Source organism: Grammomys surdaster, unplaced genomic scaffold (assembly GCF_004785775.1).
Source record: "Grammomys surdaster isolate TR1022 unplaced genomic scaffold, NIH_TR_1.0 259, whole genome shotgun sequence".
In the NCBI taxonomy this organism is placed as follows: Eukaryota; Metazoa; Chordata; class Mammalia; order Rodentia; family Muridae; genus Grammomys; species Grammomys surdaster.
Window position 1 is genome coordinate 2,969,855 of NW_021604700.1, and position 14,246 is coordinate 2,984,100.

Consider the following 14,246-nt stretch of genomic DNA (forward strand, 5'->3'; position numbering starts at 1 on the left):
AGCTCCCCGTCATCTCCTGCATGAACCATGGAGCAGCTCCCTTAGCTTGCTCCCCACCCAGAGAGCTCCTCCCGTTGCCCCTGCCCCTAGCAGGAAGCCTACACAAGGCCAGTTATGCTTCTCACGAACACACTTGAGCATTTCTTAACATGATGCCTTCAGATAGCCCTTACTGCCTGTACAATCAACACAGAGTCCCCTGAGGAGGCCAGCAGACCATTTCCAATCTGGTCTGGCTTCTGTTAGAATATCATTTAGTATATGACCTCTCTCTTCCATTCCAGGTTCTTCAAAGATCAATGAGTCTTAGTCACCTCCCTCTCCTCAAAGCCCAGGGCAATAACTAGTGACAACACATCCTCAATAATTACTGTATTCAATGAATAGTTCAGCAAAGGTTAAAAGACAATGACTCTGTCCCACCTAGGCACACCTAGACCTCAGCTTAGAAGCAAATGAAGACATGAAATTGACTGTATTTTTTACTTCAGAAAACTTTTTTCTCTTCTTTTTCTTTTTTCTATTCTTTTTAGTAGGCCCCGCTGACTAAGGGAGTTAATCACCTAACACAAGACCTTACACAGTTAAGGTTACTACCATGAGAGGCTGAGTATGTATTCCAGAAAGACAGCCATCATCAAAAGTAGCTTTGGAATTTTCCTAGTCTAATGCAGTTTGTATAAGAAGCACATAAAACTCAATTCCATTTACTGCTGAAGTGTAGCTCTTGCTTACCCAAACTGCTCCTCCGCCTTAATCCCCCACTTCAGGAGCTCAGCTTGGTCCAGATGGCTAAGGGAGAAAGCTGAGTCACCAGGAACTACACTACTGAGAAGGCGTGTTAACTTAGTAGTCAGGGCAATTGTAGGAAGAGTTTCAAGAAGGCGTATGAAGCAACAACATCCGCCCTGGACCACTGTCCCACGGTTACCCACGCTGAGCATCATGAAACAGGACCCCAACCTGCACAAATAGGTTGAAACAGTTCTTAAGATGACAAAACTATGTCCCATATGCACCTGTGCCATTAGATAAACATACCACTGATCTGTGCCTAGGAAGACGTTGCTGCTGTTTTTCATCCTGGTTTTGTGTGCACGTGCACACAGGTATGATAAATATGTGTATTCAGTGGTGTCAGTCCGCACCGCTGACAGACCCTCCCAGGCAGGTGGCCCCTTACCATGATGCTCTTGTACATGTTGCCATTGTTGTCTTCTATGCTGATGCGGATGATGCAGGTGTCTTCGTTCTGCTGATTGTAAACCGGAGGCAGTACTGTGGAGGTGATGGATGTCACAGAGACGGAGCGCTTGTGGATTTTAGGGTTGTTGTTGCAGGTTGGAGGGGAGGACAGGGGGTTGATTAGGGATGACATCCCTGAGGAAGTCGTGTCCATGGAATGGATCGAGGAACAGGAGGAGGAAGACTCAGAGAGCTGGAAGAGTCAGCACATTTCCAGAGAGAACAAAACCATTAGAACCTGGACCATCCAAGCTTCAAGTTTCAAAACAGAAGTAGACACAGAGACTCATCAACTATGGTTATTTCCTCCTCAATATCTCATGTGTCTCTTGTCTCTGATACACACACACACACACACACACACACACACACACACGCCCCACAGGCTCATGTGACTGTAAGTGATTTAGTGTGAACTAATCACTTTGAATCCAAGAAAGGCACAGTGGTTCTTTGATGGCTTGTTTTTAGTTGTCCGTATGAAAGCTAACCAGGAGATGGCAGCAGACACCAGAATATACAGGCTGTATAGGCTAGGTTCACAGATGCTGGGAAGCCTTTGTAAGAGCTCACTGATTCTCACCACCAACATGTGGCCATGGAGAACATTCTGTCCCAACTACTTCACATTCAGATTTTGTAGTAAGAGATACACGTCTTCATGTTTAGAAGCATCTAAGATAAGGACTATTGCTTGTGTAGTTCTGCTGGGAGGGCCTGACCCCTTTGTCCAACAGAGAAGCCGGGAGGCCCAGAGAGAACACTGGGCTCCAGGTCCATCCACCCAGTCTCACTACTACTGGGATCAGAGCACTCCATCCCCCTTACTGTGGTGTCTACACAGCAAGCGCAGAGGAAGTGCACAGAGCAACTGCACAGAGCACTGGCACAGCAAGCACCGAGCCATGTGCAGCTATGATGAGTTAGCTAATTTGTGCTAGAGCCTTGATACCTTCAGCCTGCCGGGTGGGGGGAGGGAGGGGACATCTAAAACAGCATCATAGCAATGCCGAGAGCACAACTCAGCAAAATCAGGTCACTTGGCTCGAAGACACAGCCTTTGAGTATCTCGGCCACTTTTCACATTTGCTGGTGGGACCAGCAAGATATACTTTCACAACCTACATCCAGACCATTTGAGAGATATATGGCTGCAGTAACATGCTTCTCTGAGTGACTGAATATTTAAGATTCAACCGATATTAATTACCACACAAAGGGATGCTTAAAACTGACCGGGATGTATTCCTGCCATAAAACCATTAAACTGTACCATTTAAATATCAGTTGTTACAGAAAAGTGTGTGTGTGCATGTGTGCGTGTATGTGTGTATGCGTGTGTGTGTGTGTGTGTGTGTGTGTATAATATTCAGAATGAGTTAAGCTGGATTATATTATAATAATCCTATAAAATATTCTAGAAATCATTAAAAGTTATTAATATATCTATATCTAAATCTATATCTATATGGCATTCCACAGAAACAGACTAAGGAACTTAGCTTTCTGATAATATGCCTTCTAAAAAACATAGGGACTATGTTATCTGTAATTTCTCAGGGCTGCTTCCTCCTATGGCATCCTATGTTAAGGGATGGTCCACAGCCTATGAGTTCTACTATGGCTAGCAAGCTGCAATGCCAGCTCTAATATGTAGTGTCTACAGTGGAACTGCCATGACATCGTTCAGTCATGTGCTGCTGCTGTTTGGAATTCTTCTTCTGTTCCCAGGTGACTCAGCTGGGCACTTACTCACAGTGGATAATTTTAACAGCACTGTCTTGCCTGTAAGTCTACCAGCCAGGAAACTCTGTTCTCCAAATGCCACTTGGAGGTTTTCGCTTTCACCTTCCTTTCTCCCTTGGGCTTTCCGTGATCCTGATCACATGTACAGCTGAGGGACACTGCATTAGGACAGCGAGCTCACACGAGTTAGCATAGTTGATGACCCTGCACTCCTTGCAAGGATTTAAGTGGTAAGGAGCAAGCAGAAAAACAACTCTCTGTAAGTGATGATAAGGTGCATGGAGAAAGGAACGCAAATTACACTTTACTTTAAAGAAGACGACCTCCTGTGGGAGAGCTGCAAGGAGACCGTGAGGAGGCCGCTAGGGAGAAGGGGTCTTCTGAGGAGCTCCTGTCTCTGCCTCCCATCTTAACTCCAGTAGTTCTGGGATTCGAGGTGCACAGACCTGTCTGGCTTTTTGTGCTTTGGAGGAATCTCAACCCAGGGTCTTACATTTGTGTGACAAGTGCTTTGTCACTGAGCCATCATCTCCCTCTGGATTAAGATCTAACTGATGTCAATCATGGAGAACGATAATATTCCGAGTTTAGGAAACGTGATTTTTTTTTGAGACAATAGCCAGATGTTAGCTGTCTGCAGCCTTTTTCTTTCAACATCTGAAACATGGAGGACCAGATCTGTTCCATCAGTGGCAAAAAGGTGAGGAACGAGAGCAGTTGGGTCACCTCTACCTGGTAAGTCCTAAAATACCTCCCGAATTATGACTTGGGGACACCTGAAGGGTCTCAGACTGGTGTTACTGCTGAGGACAGCATGCAAAGCAACACAAGTGCCCCCTACAGGGCAGACGACATAGGGCCTGTCACCTGTACTCCGTCTCACTGGGGTGAATCCAAGCTAAGAGGCCAGAAGAAATGACAAATGAACAAGTCTGGTGGCTAAAACTCTCCCCAATGCTGTGGGCTATAGTCATGGCAGAGCTGGCCTCTCTGAGCCAAGCTCCTTGACCAGTAAAGAGACTGAAGGAGATACTTTCTCTTACGTATTTGTGCAGCCATGAGGAATGGATGATGCTCCCACTATCAGTGCTTACAGCTTGCCATCCATTTCCGCTGTGGTACACTGTATCACCATTATCAAATCCTCACCCCGCTGCAAACTGCACCCTCTGCCCTGTGATTTGTTCCATGGTTCCTCCCACTGAAGCCAGATCATATCTCCCTGATTCAGTTATTTATGTTGGATCAGGCCACATGACTGCTTTAAGCAATGGAATGTTAGTAGGTATGACAGGGCGGGGCTTCTTCCCCTCTTCTTCATACATTTCAGCATGCTCAGAGGATGTTCTAGAAAGCCCATTATTCCAAATAAATAAATAAAGGACAGATAACTGAAGCAGGCTTAGGTTAAAACTGTGGTGTAGGGCCAAGTCCAAAGTAGCCAGTCCCCAGACACATGGAGGTTGTTCTACGTCACTGAGTTTTAGAGTACTTTCCTATGCAAATGTTCTGTGGGACACATGTGGGTAGGACAGTTCATGACACCAAAAAGCTGCCATATAACCATTTCTCACATTTTTTTCCTGCTCAGGCAATCCTGCATCTCTTGAATAAAGTATACTTATTTTTATGGGCCATAATCCTTCAGTGCACTTAAGACATGGGCACAGAAATGTTTCCAGAGACAAAGGAATACGCCAACCTCCTTAGTACTTTGTATCCCCAGAAGGAACTCTGGTTCTGATGTACTGAAACCTGGACACAGACAGTCTTCACATGGCAAGCAGCACACTGGGGGCTGCAACAGGAGAGAATTATGGGAAAGCTTAGTATGTACCTTCTTCTGAGGCTCATCTGGTGTGTCCATGGGTGTGAGGGAACCCTCCTCGGCCTCCGAGTGGTTTGACTCACAGGATGACACGCTGACTGAGTCCATACTCTCCCCAGAGCTCCCGCTGGCTGTGGATTTGGGCTGCTCTTTGGTGGGAGTACTCCCGGGGATGATGTCAGACCCCAGAAACAGTCTACAGGAGACAGAATGCCAAACATCCGGGCTGTTACAAACCTTGAACCCATGACCAACTGAATAATGTGTACTGATTAAGCCCTTAATGTTTTTTCAATCATGTATGTTCTATTGTAAATATTGTTTTAAAAAATACTATAATGTTTCTAACAAAGAGTAGTGACTATCTTGTCCCAGTAGATTATGTCCAGTCTCAAACGACCCATAGGTTGTGTAACTGATGCAGCCAGAGTCTTTCTGAGTCATTGGTCCTCCATCTTTCAGCAGTCAATGGACCACTGTGACAGGGGCAGCATATCAGTACCCCACCCCCTATTGCTTCCTAGCCTAAAGTGAACTTTGAACTTTGTGAAGCTGGAAAAGGTGGGTGTGCTCTGAATAAGAAGCCAAGGAAGAACACTTCTGCTTCAAGCCATCTGGCGAACTAAAATAACCCAAACCCTTCTCCATAAAACAACTAGGTAAGAAATATTAAAACCTCTTTTGAGCTGAGCTGTTAAGATGTAAGGGAAATCCCTACAGGCCAGGCCTTACAGAAAAAGGGAACTGAAAATCGGAAGCTGATGAGCTATTTTTGCAGCTGGTTGGGAAACGGAAGGTATGAATGTTGGCAAACAGTCATTGTTTATAAAAAATACTAGCACAATTTAATTATACATAATAATGGGGTTCCACTGATATTTCCATACATGTACACAGTATGAACTGATCATGGATTTAACACATACACAGTACTGTGGAATGAGGGCTCTGCTTACTCAAGTAAGGTTGATAGAACCTAATCTCATACATAAAGCCAGGCACTCAAAGGGCTTTCCCCTCAGTAAGGAGATAGGCTAGAAAAGTTATCTTCCCACAGGCACAGGAGACAACAGGGAAGTCTGTCTGTCCTGGCCTGAATTAGCACAAAAGAAATAATATCTCTATGCATGATGGACCTGATAGACATGAAACCATGGAAACGGAGGTTAAGGGGTATAATGAAAACACAGGAAGTCCTGCATATGTGTAAGAGGAAAGCCAGGGGACACTGAGGCTGGAAAAGGGAACAGACAGAGACAGTGTCTGAGAAGATTCCAGAACTGCTGAGCCACAGCAGCCCACTGATCCAGGAAGCCCTGCATCCTCTCATCACAAAGATAACCAAGATGTCTGCAGGCAACTGATGGGCTTGGGAAGTGTTGAGGTGAACTACTTGGCCTGGGCTACCTGACCAGGGAGAACTGGCCAATATTCCTTAAGGACTGTCCTTGTTCGCCCTGAGCCAATATAGGTAATGTCAACCAAAAGATTGGTCTCAAGTTTGTAAGTGAAGGGATCTGTGTGAGAGAGAAGCATCCTAGACTAACACCTGCCTTCTTTGGTTCCTCAAATTCTAAAGCTTTATGGAGCACAGTAGGTCATCTCAAGCTCCTGCTACAAAAACTGGTACAATCAAAGCCTGGACTGAATAAGTACCTTTTTTATTCCCTTCCTCCTCTCCTATGGTTCTCTCTCCTCTCCCTTAACCCTTCCATCTCTCTCCTTCTTCAGAATGCGATTTCACTGTATGGTAAAACTTGTGTAAACTTACCTCTGAGCTGAATTTGAGTATGTGTTCTGGTCCTCCCATTGTGAGCACATGATCCACCTTTCCCATACATCAGTTTCCTGGGCTCTGTGATTGTAGCTAATTATAGACACTGTTTCCTAGATCATGTTGTAGATTTACTAAACATATGTATTGCTCTATAACAGCCCTGGCTTTCAGCTCAGCTAATCCATTTTAACCATACTCACTAATCACTCACTGTGGGGGGGCAGGGGGGCAGCATTTAGATCCTGTGAACAGAGCAACAAATACAACCAAGGCTTCTCTCCATGGAGTCTAAGTTCTGCAGACACATACAGTATACAGTATGGTGGAAGAAGTTAATGCGATGGGGGAAAAAACAAAACAAAAAAAACAAAGACAGAAGACAACGAAGGGAGGGCACCAAGGACAGGTAAGATGAAGGGCTACAGTGTCTACCAAGCTTGTCAAGGTGACATTTCTAAAAACACCTGAAGGAAGTAAGACTGTGAGCCATGTGGCTCTTTGGGAGAAAAGTTAGTAGGACAAAGGCAACTAAAAATGACTTCCTGGTGTGTGAGGAGGTCTGAGGAGCTTAAGGGAAAAGGGTGGAGTGAACCGGGAAGAGGGAACAGACAGATGGAGACAGCTGACAGGGTGGCGGTGCTAACGCTATGGGGCAATGGGGTCCTGTAGACAGTCTAAAGGCCTCTGGAGTCTATCCAAATGGAGTGAGGTCTCTCAACGTTGACCACAGAAGGCCTCCTCGTCTACCATGCATGATGAGCAAGGTTTCTATTATAACACTGTTTACTCTAATCTGTGGAAAACAGCCGACAGGAATGAGAAAGGCCAGAGGAGACCGAACCATTCGAAGATATCTTAAGAGAAAACATTCTGGCCAACATCTGAGGAAGCTGGCTAGGAGTAAAGACCATTTCTAGCCATAGGAAGGGCTAGTGTGAAGGCCCTGAGCAGGCAGCAGCCTGGTGTGTTTGAAGGTTGGCTGGAAGGCTGGTGTGGTGAATCTCGGTGAACCAGAGCAACTGTTGTAAGGGAGGGGAAGGTTGGGAGTAGCTCCCTTAAGGCCTAGTAAACTAGGACCTAGAGTTGAGACTCTATTTCTAAATAGAACCATTGGGTGTTTTTTAAAAGTGACATAATCTACTGTTCAAGGGATCACCAGGCTATTTAGGGGAGAATGAACTGTTGGGACATATGACATATGAGGACAGCCATATGACTGCAAAGCCATATGTTGCTGGAGCGTCCTCTTCCCTCTCTGATGGGACCCCTGACGGGGACTCACAGGCTCAGCCTCTTCACCATGCTCTTCCGAGGCTTAGGAGAAGTGGTGTTGGCGTCGGCAGCGGCTTCAATCTCACATGAGAGGGCATAGCTGAGAACGACAGGGGAGGTTTGAGGTCAATATTTAAGCACAGAAGAACAGATTCCCAACTCATGTGATGTATTGGAATATTGGATTTAGAGGAAGGTTTCTGAATATCCAAAGTAAAGCTGTGGACTGTGGTGTCCTGGCATGAGAATCAGCGGGAGCTTGCTGACGCCGTGCTGACAGCCAGCCATGTTTGAAAACTTTATGTTGCTCGCCTCTCCTCCTCCCTTCCTCCGTTCACAGGCAGAGCCTGTCCAGTTCTACAGGCTTCAACATGAGGATGTGTGACACTGGCAAGAGCTGAAGCTGACGGCAGCCTGCCCTTGATCACCTTCATCTAACCCCAAGGCCAGGGGGAGGGAAGGGTGGGGGAGAATAGCCCTCCCCCTATGAATCACCCGCCCTTCCTTTCTGCTTCCTCCTTCCAATGTGATTGTGCCTATGCACACATTATGTTGTTTTCTAACATTACGTTAGAAAAACGAAAGAAGGTATTTTTGTAAAATATCTAACCTTTGGTGAATAGACATATGAGTTATGTTAGTTATAAAAATATAGAAATATAATTACAGACATTATCTTTAATGGCCAAAAACTGCCTCAATTAAAAATGCCCCCGCTTCAGATACTGATATGTCAGGCAAATGCTAACAGCTACACACATTCGAGGAGTTTCTGCTTTGGAATGTTTCTTGTGAAAGCCTGAGGCTGTAGCTAGCACAGGTTCAGGGTGAGCAGGTAGGAGGGTCATGACAACCACCATGCCAGCGCCTCAGAGCTAGGGAGTAGCCAGGCCGACCTGCCATGACTACAGTGCCCCTCAAAGGCCTCAAGTCTCACAGATACTTATTTGCTGTTCATTTCACTCTTCCTTATGATAAATCTTCAAAGAAAATCTCAGGTCTACCTCAGGGATCAGCAAATGTTCTCTGAATTAGTTACTCTGAATTAGTAAGTATTTTAAGCTGTGGGCCATATGGTCTGTCTTCAACGCACGAGAGCAACCATGGATGTAAATGAGTGGGCTACATTCCATTAAAATGTTATTTATGAATCCTGAAATTTGAATTTCAAACAACTACTTTTCATGCCATATTCTTTTATTTTTTCCTTCTGCCACTTAAAAATGTGAAAACAGGCAGTGGGCCACATATGGCCTACAGACTAATCTGACAACCACCAGACTAGAGGAAAGAAAGGTCAGAACCCACTGGGCCAGCAGTCAAAGCACTAGAATCAGTGTGCCTTTCTTTGCACATCAGCCAACGTTCTGATAGCTGTGTCCTGGGCCCCACCCACAGCAGAGGCATCACTGGCCTCCCAACACCCAGGCTGTCAGGACCCCAGGCCTTCACTCATGTTCCTATCTTGCCCTGTCTGGAATGTTCTTCTCCAGCTCTTCTGGTGGTATCTCCCGCCCCAGCCCAGCCTACTTGGTAGTATCTGTCAATCTAGCCCATGCCCTGATACTTCCTGGCCAGTGACCTGCTCCTGCCCATAGGGGTCCACAGCACTTTACTCTCCAATTTCATCTCTCATGAGATCTCTTTTTCCCTCTACCCCTTCTTGAGATCTTTTTCCTCTTCCTCTTCCTCCACCCTCCCGATTCCCGTGCCTCTCTCCCTGACAGCTCGCACCATGAACTCTGCGACAATGGGAGGGGCAGTGACGAGGAGGAGGATGGTTATCATTCTAATAAGGCTTTCTAGAATATGACTTTATACTTTAAAACAAACATTTTACAAACAGGTATCCTGCAGATGGAGAAGGGTAAAAGACTCGTTCTAGGTTTCAACGGTCAGTGGCGGGGCCAGACCTAACACCCACCCTCTAGTCCTGCCTGATCACCTTCCCTCTGAAAAACAGGGGCCAGAACCCTACAACAGCCACCCAGGAGCTGTCCAACAGATGACTGGACAAGGTCCTGGCCATTACATGCCTCTTGCCAGGACCACGATCCCTCCCCTGACAGGTGACAGACAGGTCAGCCTACCTCTCCTCCTCTGTTAGAAGCTGCTGCCTCTGGAACCACTGGATAAACTTCTGGTCTGGGCTCATGCAGTAGCTGTTGCAAGCAGACTGTAGGAGCTTTATCTGGGCAATCACTTCAAATTCCTAAGGTAGACAGAAAACTAGGAGACTGAATAATATGATGAAACAATTGTAAATCTTTTAAACAGGGAACTATAACACTCTTAAGGGTAATGAATGGAGAAAGCCATTGAAGAAGACTCTGCAATCCGGCTGCCTTAGAGAGTAAATGAATAAATCTTAAAAGTGCTAACTCAGGGCTGGGATATAGTTCAATGGCAGAGTGCATGCCTGGTATATACATAATGCCCTGGTTTTAATCCCCAGTACAAACAAAAATAAAATTTAAAATACACATGTGCATCACTTTGAACTCCTTAAGTCCTTGTATGCTTCGTTTCTCAATCCTCTCTTCTCCTTGAAAAATGAACTCCTATGGATAAAATAAGGCATCCAAAGAAGCCAGAGTCACCAACTCAACTCATAATGGTGCTTCCTTCCTGTTGCCATTCTTGGGATTTTTTCCTTTTAAATATAAGATTATGAAATATATAAAAACATTTTTTACTTCTATTTCTTATTTTAAAAAGAAGAGAAATGATTGAAGAAGCTCACAGCTCCCACTGTAGCTTCTCCAACTCTTCCCCCTGAATAAATCCACATGGGCAGGGCTGACCGTCTAAATGGCCCAGGGTCTCATAAAGCGGAATGTTTAGGTTTTCTGAATCCTTGGGGTTTTACTACTCCAGTAAATCATCTAACTAAACCTTCAGTATGCCCCAAATCACTATACTTTTTTCCATGCTTCAAGGTCCCTTTCGTAGCTCTAGGCTTCATACTTAAAACTTTGTGAATGTCTAGCTTCTTAGTATTAAAGGGAAAGAAGGTAGCATCCAAGCTCATGCTGAAGCTAGAGGATCACACATGGCGCACTGTGGAGGTATAACATGGCGCACTGTGGAGGTATAACAGGACAGGTCAGAAGCAATTGAGAGATGGTGAGGTCAGTGGTCTCATCCCTTGGTCCAGTGCTATCATTGAATATTTACCACCATGCAACAGGAGGTTCAGTGGATGAGGGACAGAGAGCTCTGGCTGGTTCACATTGGTATCTTGTGGCTTTGGAGCCTAGCCAGGCTAGCTTCTCTGCACTGTGTTTGCATAACATTCTTTGTCCCTGTATGGTCCACTGACCTCACAAGCTGAGAGGAGACCCGGCCTCCTGTTTGCTTCTCTAAGAAAGACCTGTCACCTCTGCTTTGAGCTTATAATAGATAAATTATGGCTGCCTGCTCATCTGTCTGTCTCCCTCCTGGATTGTAGACTTCATGAGGGCAGGGCTCTGGTTTTCCACTGCACAAGTTTCTCAAACTCCCTGGTAGGTACACAACCACACGACCAGTACAGGTGGCGTGGGTGGATGAAGAGAAAAGGACAGTGAGGCCCTACAGAGAGTTACTGCATTCACTTACTCTCCTTCCAAACACTCAAATGCCTATCTCATGTCCATGTGACACAAAATTATAGCAAAATTTACACTTTAAAAAAAAAACTACAGTGCAGAAGGCTGGAGAGATGGCTCAGTGGTTAAGAGTCCTGGCAGCTCTTCCAGAGGTCCTTGGTTCAGTTCCCAGCACCCTCATGGTGGCTCAGAGCTGTCTGTAACTTCTGTTCCAGGGGATCTGACTCCCTCACATATGTAGGCAAAACGCCAATGTACATAAAATAAAAACAAATTATAAAACAAACAAACATAGTGCGGAACTACTCTATCCACAGAAAGATCAAGTTTGATATAGAATACCCTTCCTATACTGACAGGAAAGAGAAAAGATAATCACTACTTCTAGTGAGAACACTATGTCCTTTCCTCTTCCAGACTGACCCACAGGAGTAGTTGTCTTTGTTAATGTCATTCACTTTTAGAAACTTCGTAAGTAAACTTGCCTTTTTTTTTTTAATTTAACTGACACATGCACACACACAAGGCGTATACATAATATTTTGGAATATGTATTTGCTATGAAATGACTAAATCAAGCTAACTAATGTATTGTTTCACATACTTCTTTGGAGAAGAATATTCCAAATATATGCTCAGCAATGATTTTCATATGTTCCTACATATGAATGTTACAGTTCAAACACTGTTCCTAACTATAGAGTAAACTTGTATTTCTAAAAGTAGCTGTGAAGAAGGCGATGGTAGGAAAGAAATCTCTCAAGATCTGTTTGTCTCTGTGTTAGGGATTAAATACAAGACCTTAAGCGTGCTAGCCACGTGCCCCACCACTGAGGTGCGCCCCTGAGGTGCGCCCCCAGCTCTACACTGCCTTCCCTTTATTAATGAGATTTGCAGCAGGACGAAATGAGAACCCTGGCTCACTACCAGCTGACTCTGGACCAGTCCTTACTCTCTTCCATCCTCACCTTTAACTGACGGTGTGGAGAAAGAGCTTGCAGGGCTCTTACAGAGTGAAGTGGAGGAACATGCCAGTGTAATGGTAGATTTAAAGGATGTTCAGCGGTTATTATTTGTCTGTGTCTCCAAAAGCAAACAAAAGAACACAATGTCTCTCTTTCAGTCTTTCATGCCCAGGTGAAGTAAAATGGCAAAGTGCAAGTGAGGGTGATACTTACCCTTCTTCTTTTCTCAAAGTTGATCAGTCCACCCTGAAAGAAACGTTTGGAAGAACGTTAAGCAGCCGAACTGCAGTGCCTTGTGCTGTTTGGGGTCACAGTGAATAGGTTAAAGACGTGAGAAAGTTGTAACTATTAATGATTTTATAAACATGGCGACTATGGAGCAAGGCAACCATCTTTTTCTTGGAGAAAAATGTCCCTTTATTTATGATGGAGCATCTCTTAAAATGTCTGAAACCAACTACAATAGTGATGAAGGCACTGTGAGTCAGAAGCCAGACACATTTGCCAAGCCAGCAAGGAGCAAACAATTCACTCCACTCTCCCCTTTGGCCAAACAACAAAAACAGATGGCCACTGACTCATGCTGGAAGCCAAACTGATTTATCATAAGGGAAGTCACTTCTCCATAGCATCGTGGAAATTAACTTTCAATTCTTCATCACCGCCGTCCCTGTTCTCAGTAGAGTAAATTTAATTCTTCAGTATTTGCTCACTCCCTGCAGTTTCTCAACCCTGAAGGGAGTTTCCTGAGATAAGCTGAGGCAAAGGATGTGAAGAGAATTGAGCCTGGGAAATGCAAGTGAACGAGCATGTCTACACCACTTAAAGGATACTTGGAAGTATGTAAAACAGCTTTCCTTTGTAGCTGCAGTACAAACACAGCAGGTTTCATAGGAGAACCAGCAATGGGCACAGACGCAGGCTGCTTTGTTTTGTAGCCTGTTGTGTTTTGTTTTTCTGTGATTTATGCTTGTTTACCATTACTAGGAACTGAACCAGGACATCCGAGGCAAAGAGGCAAGTGCCTCTTCAGAGTTAGAAGTTGAGCCTACAAATTACCAATAAATCTCCTTTCAAATATCAAATCCTTTTCTAATTGCCATTTTATTACTGCTACTAACAGTCTGCTTGTTCAAGTGGATTTTAACTCTTTCTTCATTGTAAAAGGAAGACAAGACGTGGATCCAAGCATATACTCCAGAACAGGCAGCAGTGACATAGTCATTATAGAAAGGAATGAGGGGACTCTACTTGAAAATTCATGAATCTGTCTCATCCGTAACATATCCAGGCAGAGAGAGTATCAGGGTAGATTATCCCTCTGACTCCATTGGTAGCGCGGATGCTCGACCCCAGCCCTCAGAAGGCAGTGTAGTCATGTCTGTTCGCATGGAGCTGACCATTACGTCCCTTATCTTTCATGGCATTCCTGCCCACTGCTGCCATTCCTAGCCATTGCTGCTGTTTTGGTGAGCAGTGCTCTCTTTTGATGGGCTTTGTGCCATCTTCTGGTGTTTGTTTTGCTTTGTTTGTTACCACCTAGCCATGTGTATTGTGGGCTCTAAATAGATCCTGAGAGAAACAAAGTACTTCTCCATGCAGCCAAGAAGAAGGCTGCAGGCCCGGCTGCACGAGCTGCAGAGAACCCACCTCAATGTAGTCCTGGAGGGCAGTGTCCAGCATGGTTAGGTCAGTCAGGAAGGTGCCCAGGTAAGGCACGGTACCCTGCATCACACCCTGAGGAGGAAGCAGAGCAGGGCTGCCTTTACTGTCACTGAAATGTTAAAGGCTTCACAACCCCTATACCAGAGAAGATGCACCTG

General features: G+C 45.0%; 1 protein-coding gene across 3 annotated transcripts in view; it reads right to left on the bottom strand.

Annotated features, from left to right (window-relative positions):
- The window catches only part of Rgl1 (ral guanine nucleotide dissociation stimulator like 1), a 238,338-nt gene that overhangs the window by 6,895 nt on the left and 217,197 nt on the right, over positions 1–14,246 (bottom strand). For all 3 annotated transcript variants that reach the window (XM_028775720.1, XM_028775718.1, XM_028775719.1), the window contains 6 exons: positions 14,074–14,160; positions 12,637–12,669; positions 9,959–10,080; positions 7,879–7,968; positions 4,829–5,015; positions 1,184–1,438 (listed from right to left, as the gene is read on the bottom strand). In XM_028775720.1, coding sequence (XP_028631553.1) covers positions 1,184–1,438; positions 4,829–5,015; positions 7,879–7,968; positions 9,959–10,080; positions 12,637–12,669; positions 14,074–14,160 — 774 coding nt within the window. The remainder of the gene's footprint in view (positions 1–1,183; positions 1,439–4,828; positions 5,016–7,878; positions 7,969–9,958; positions 10,081–12,636; positions 12,670–14,073; positions 14,161–14,246) is intronic.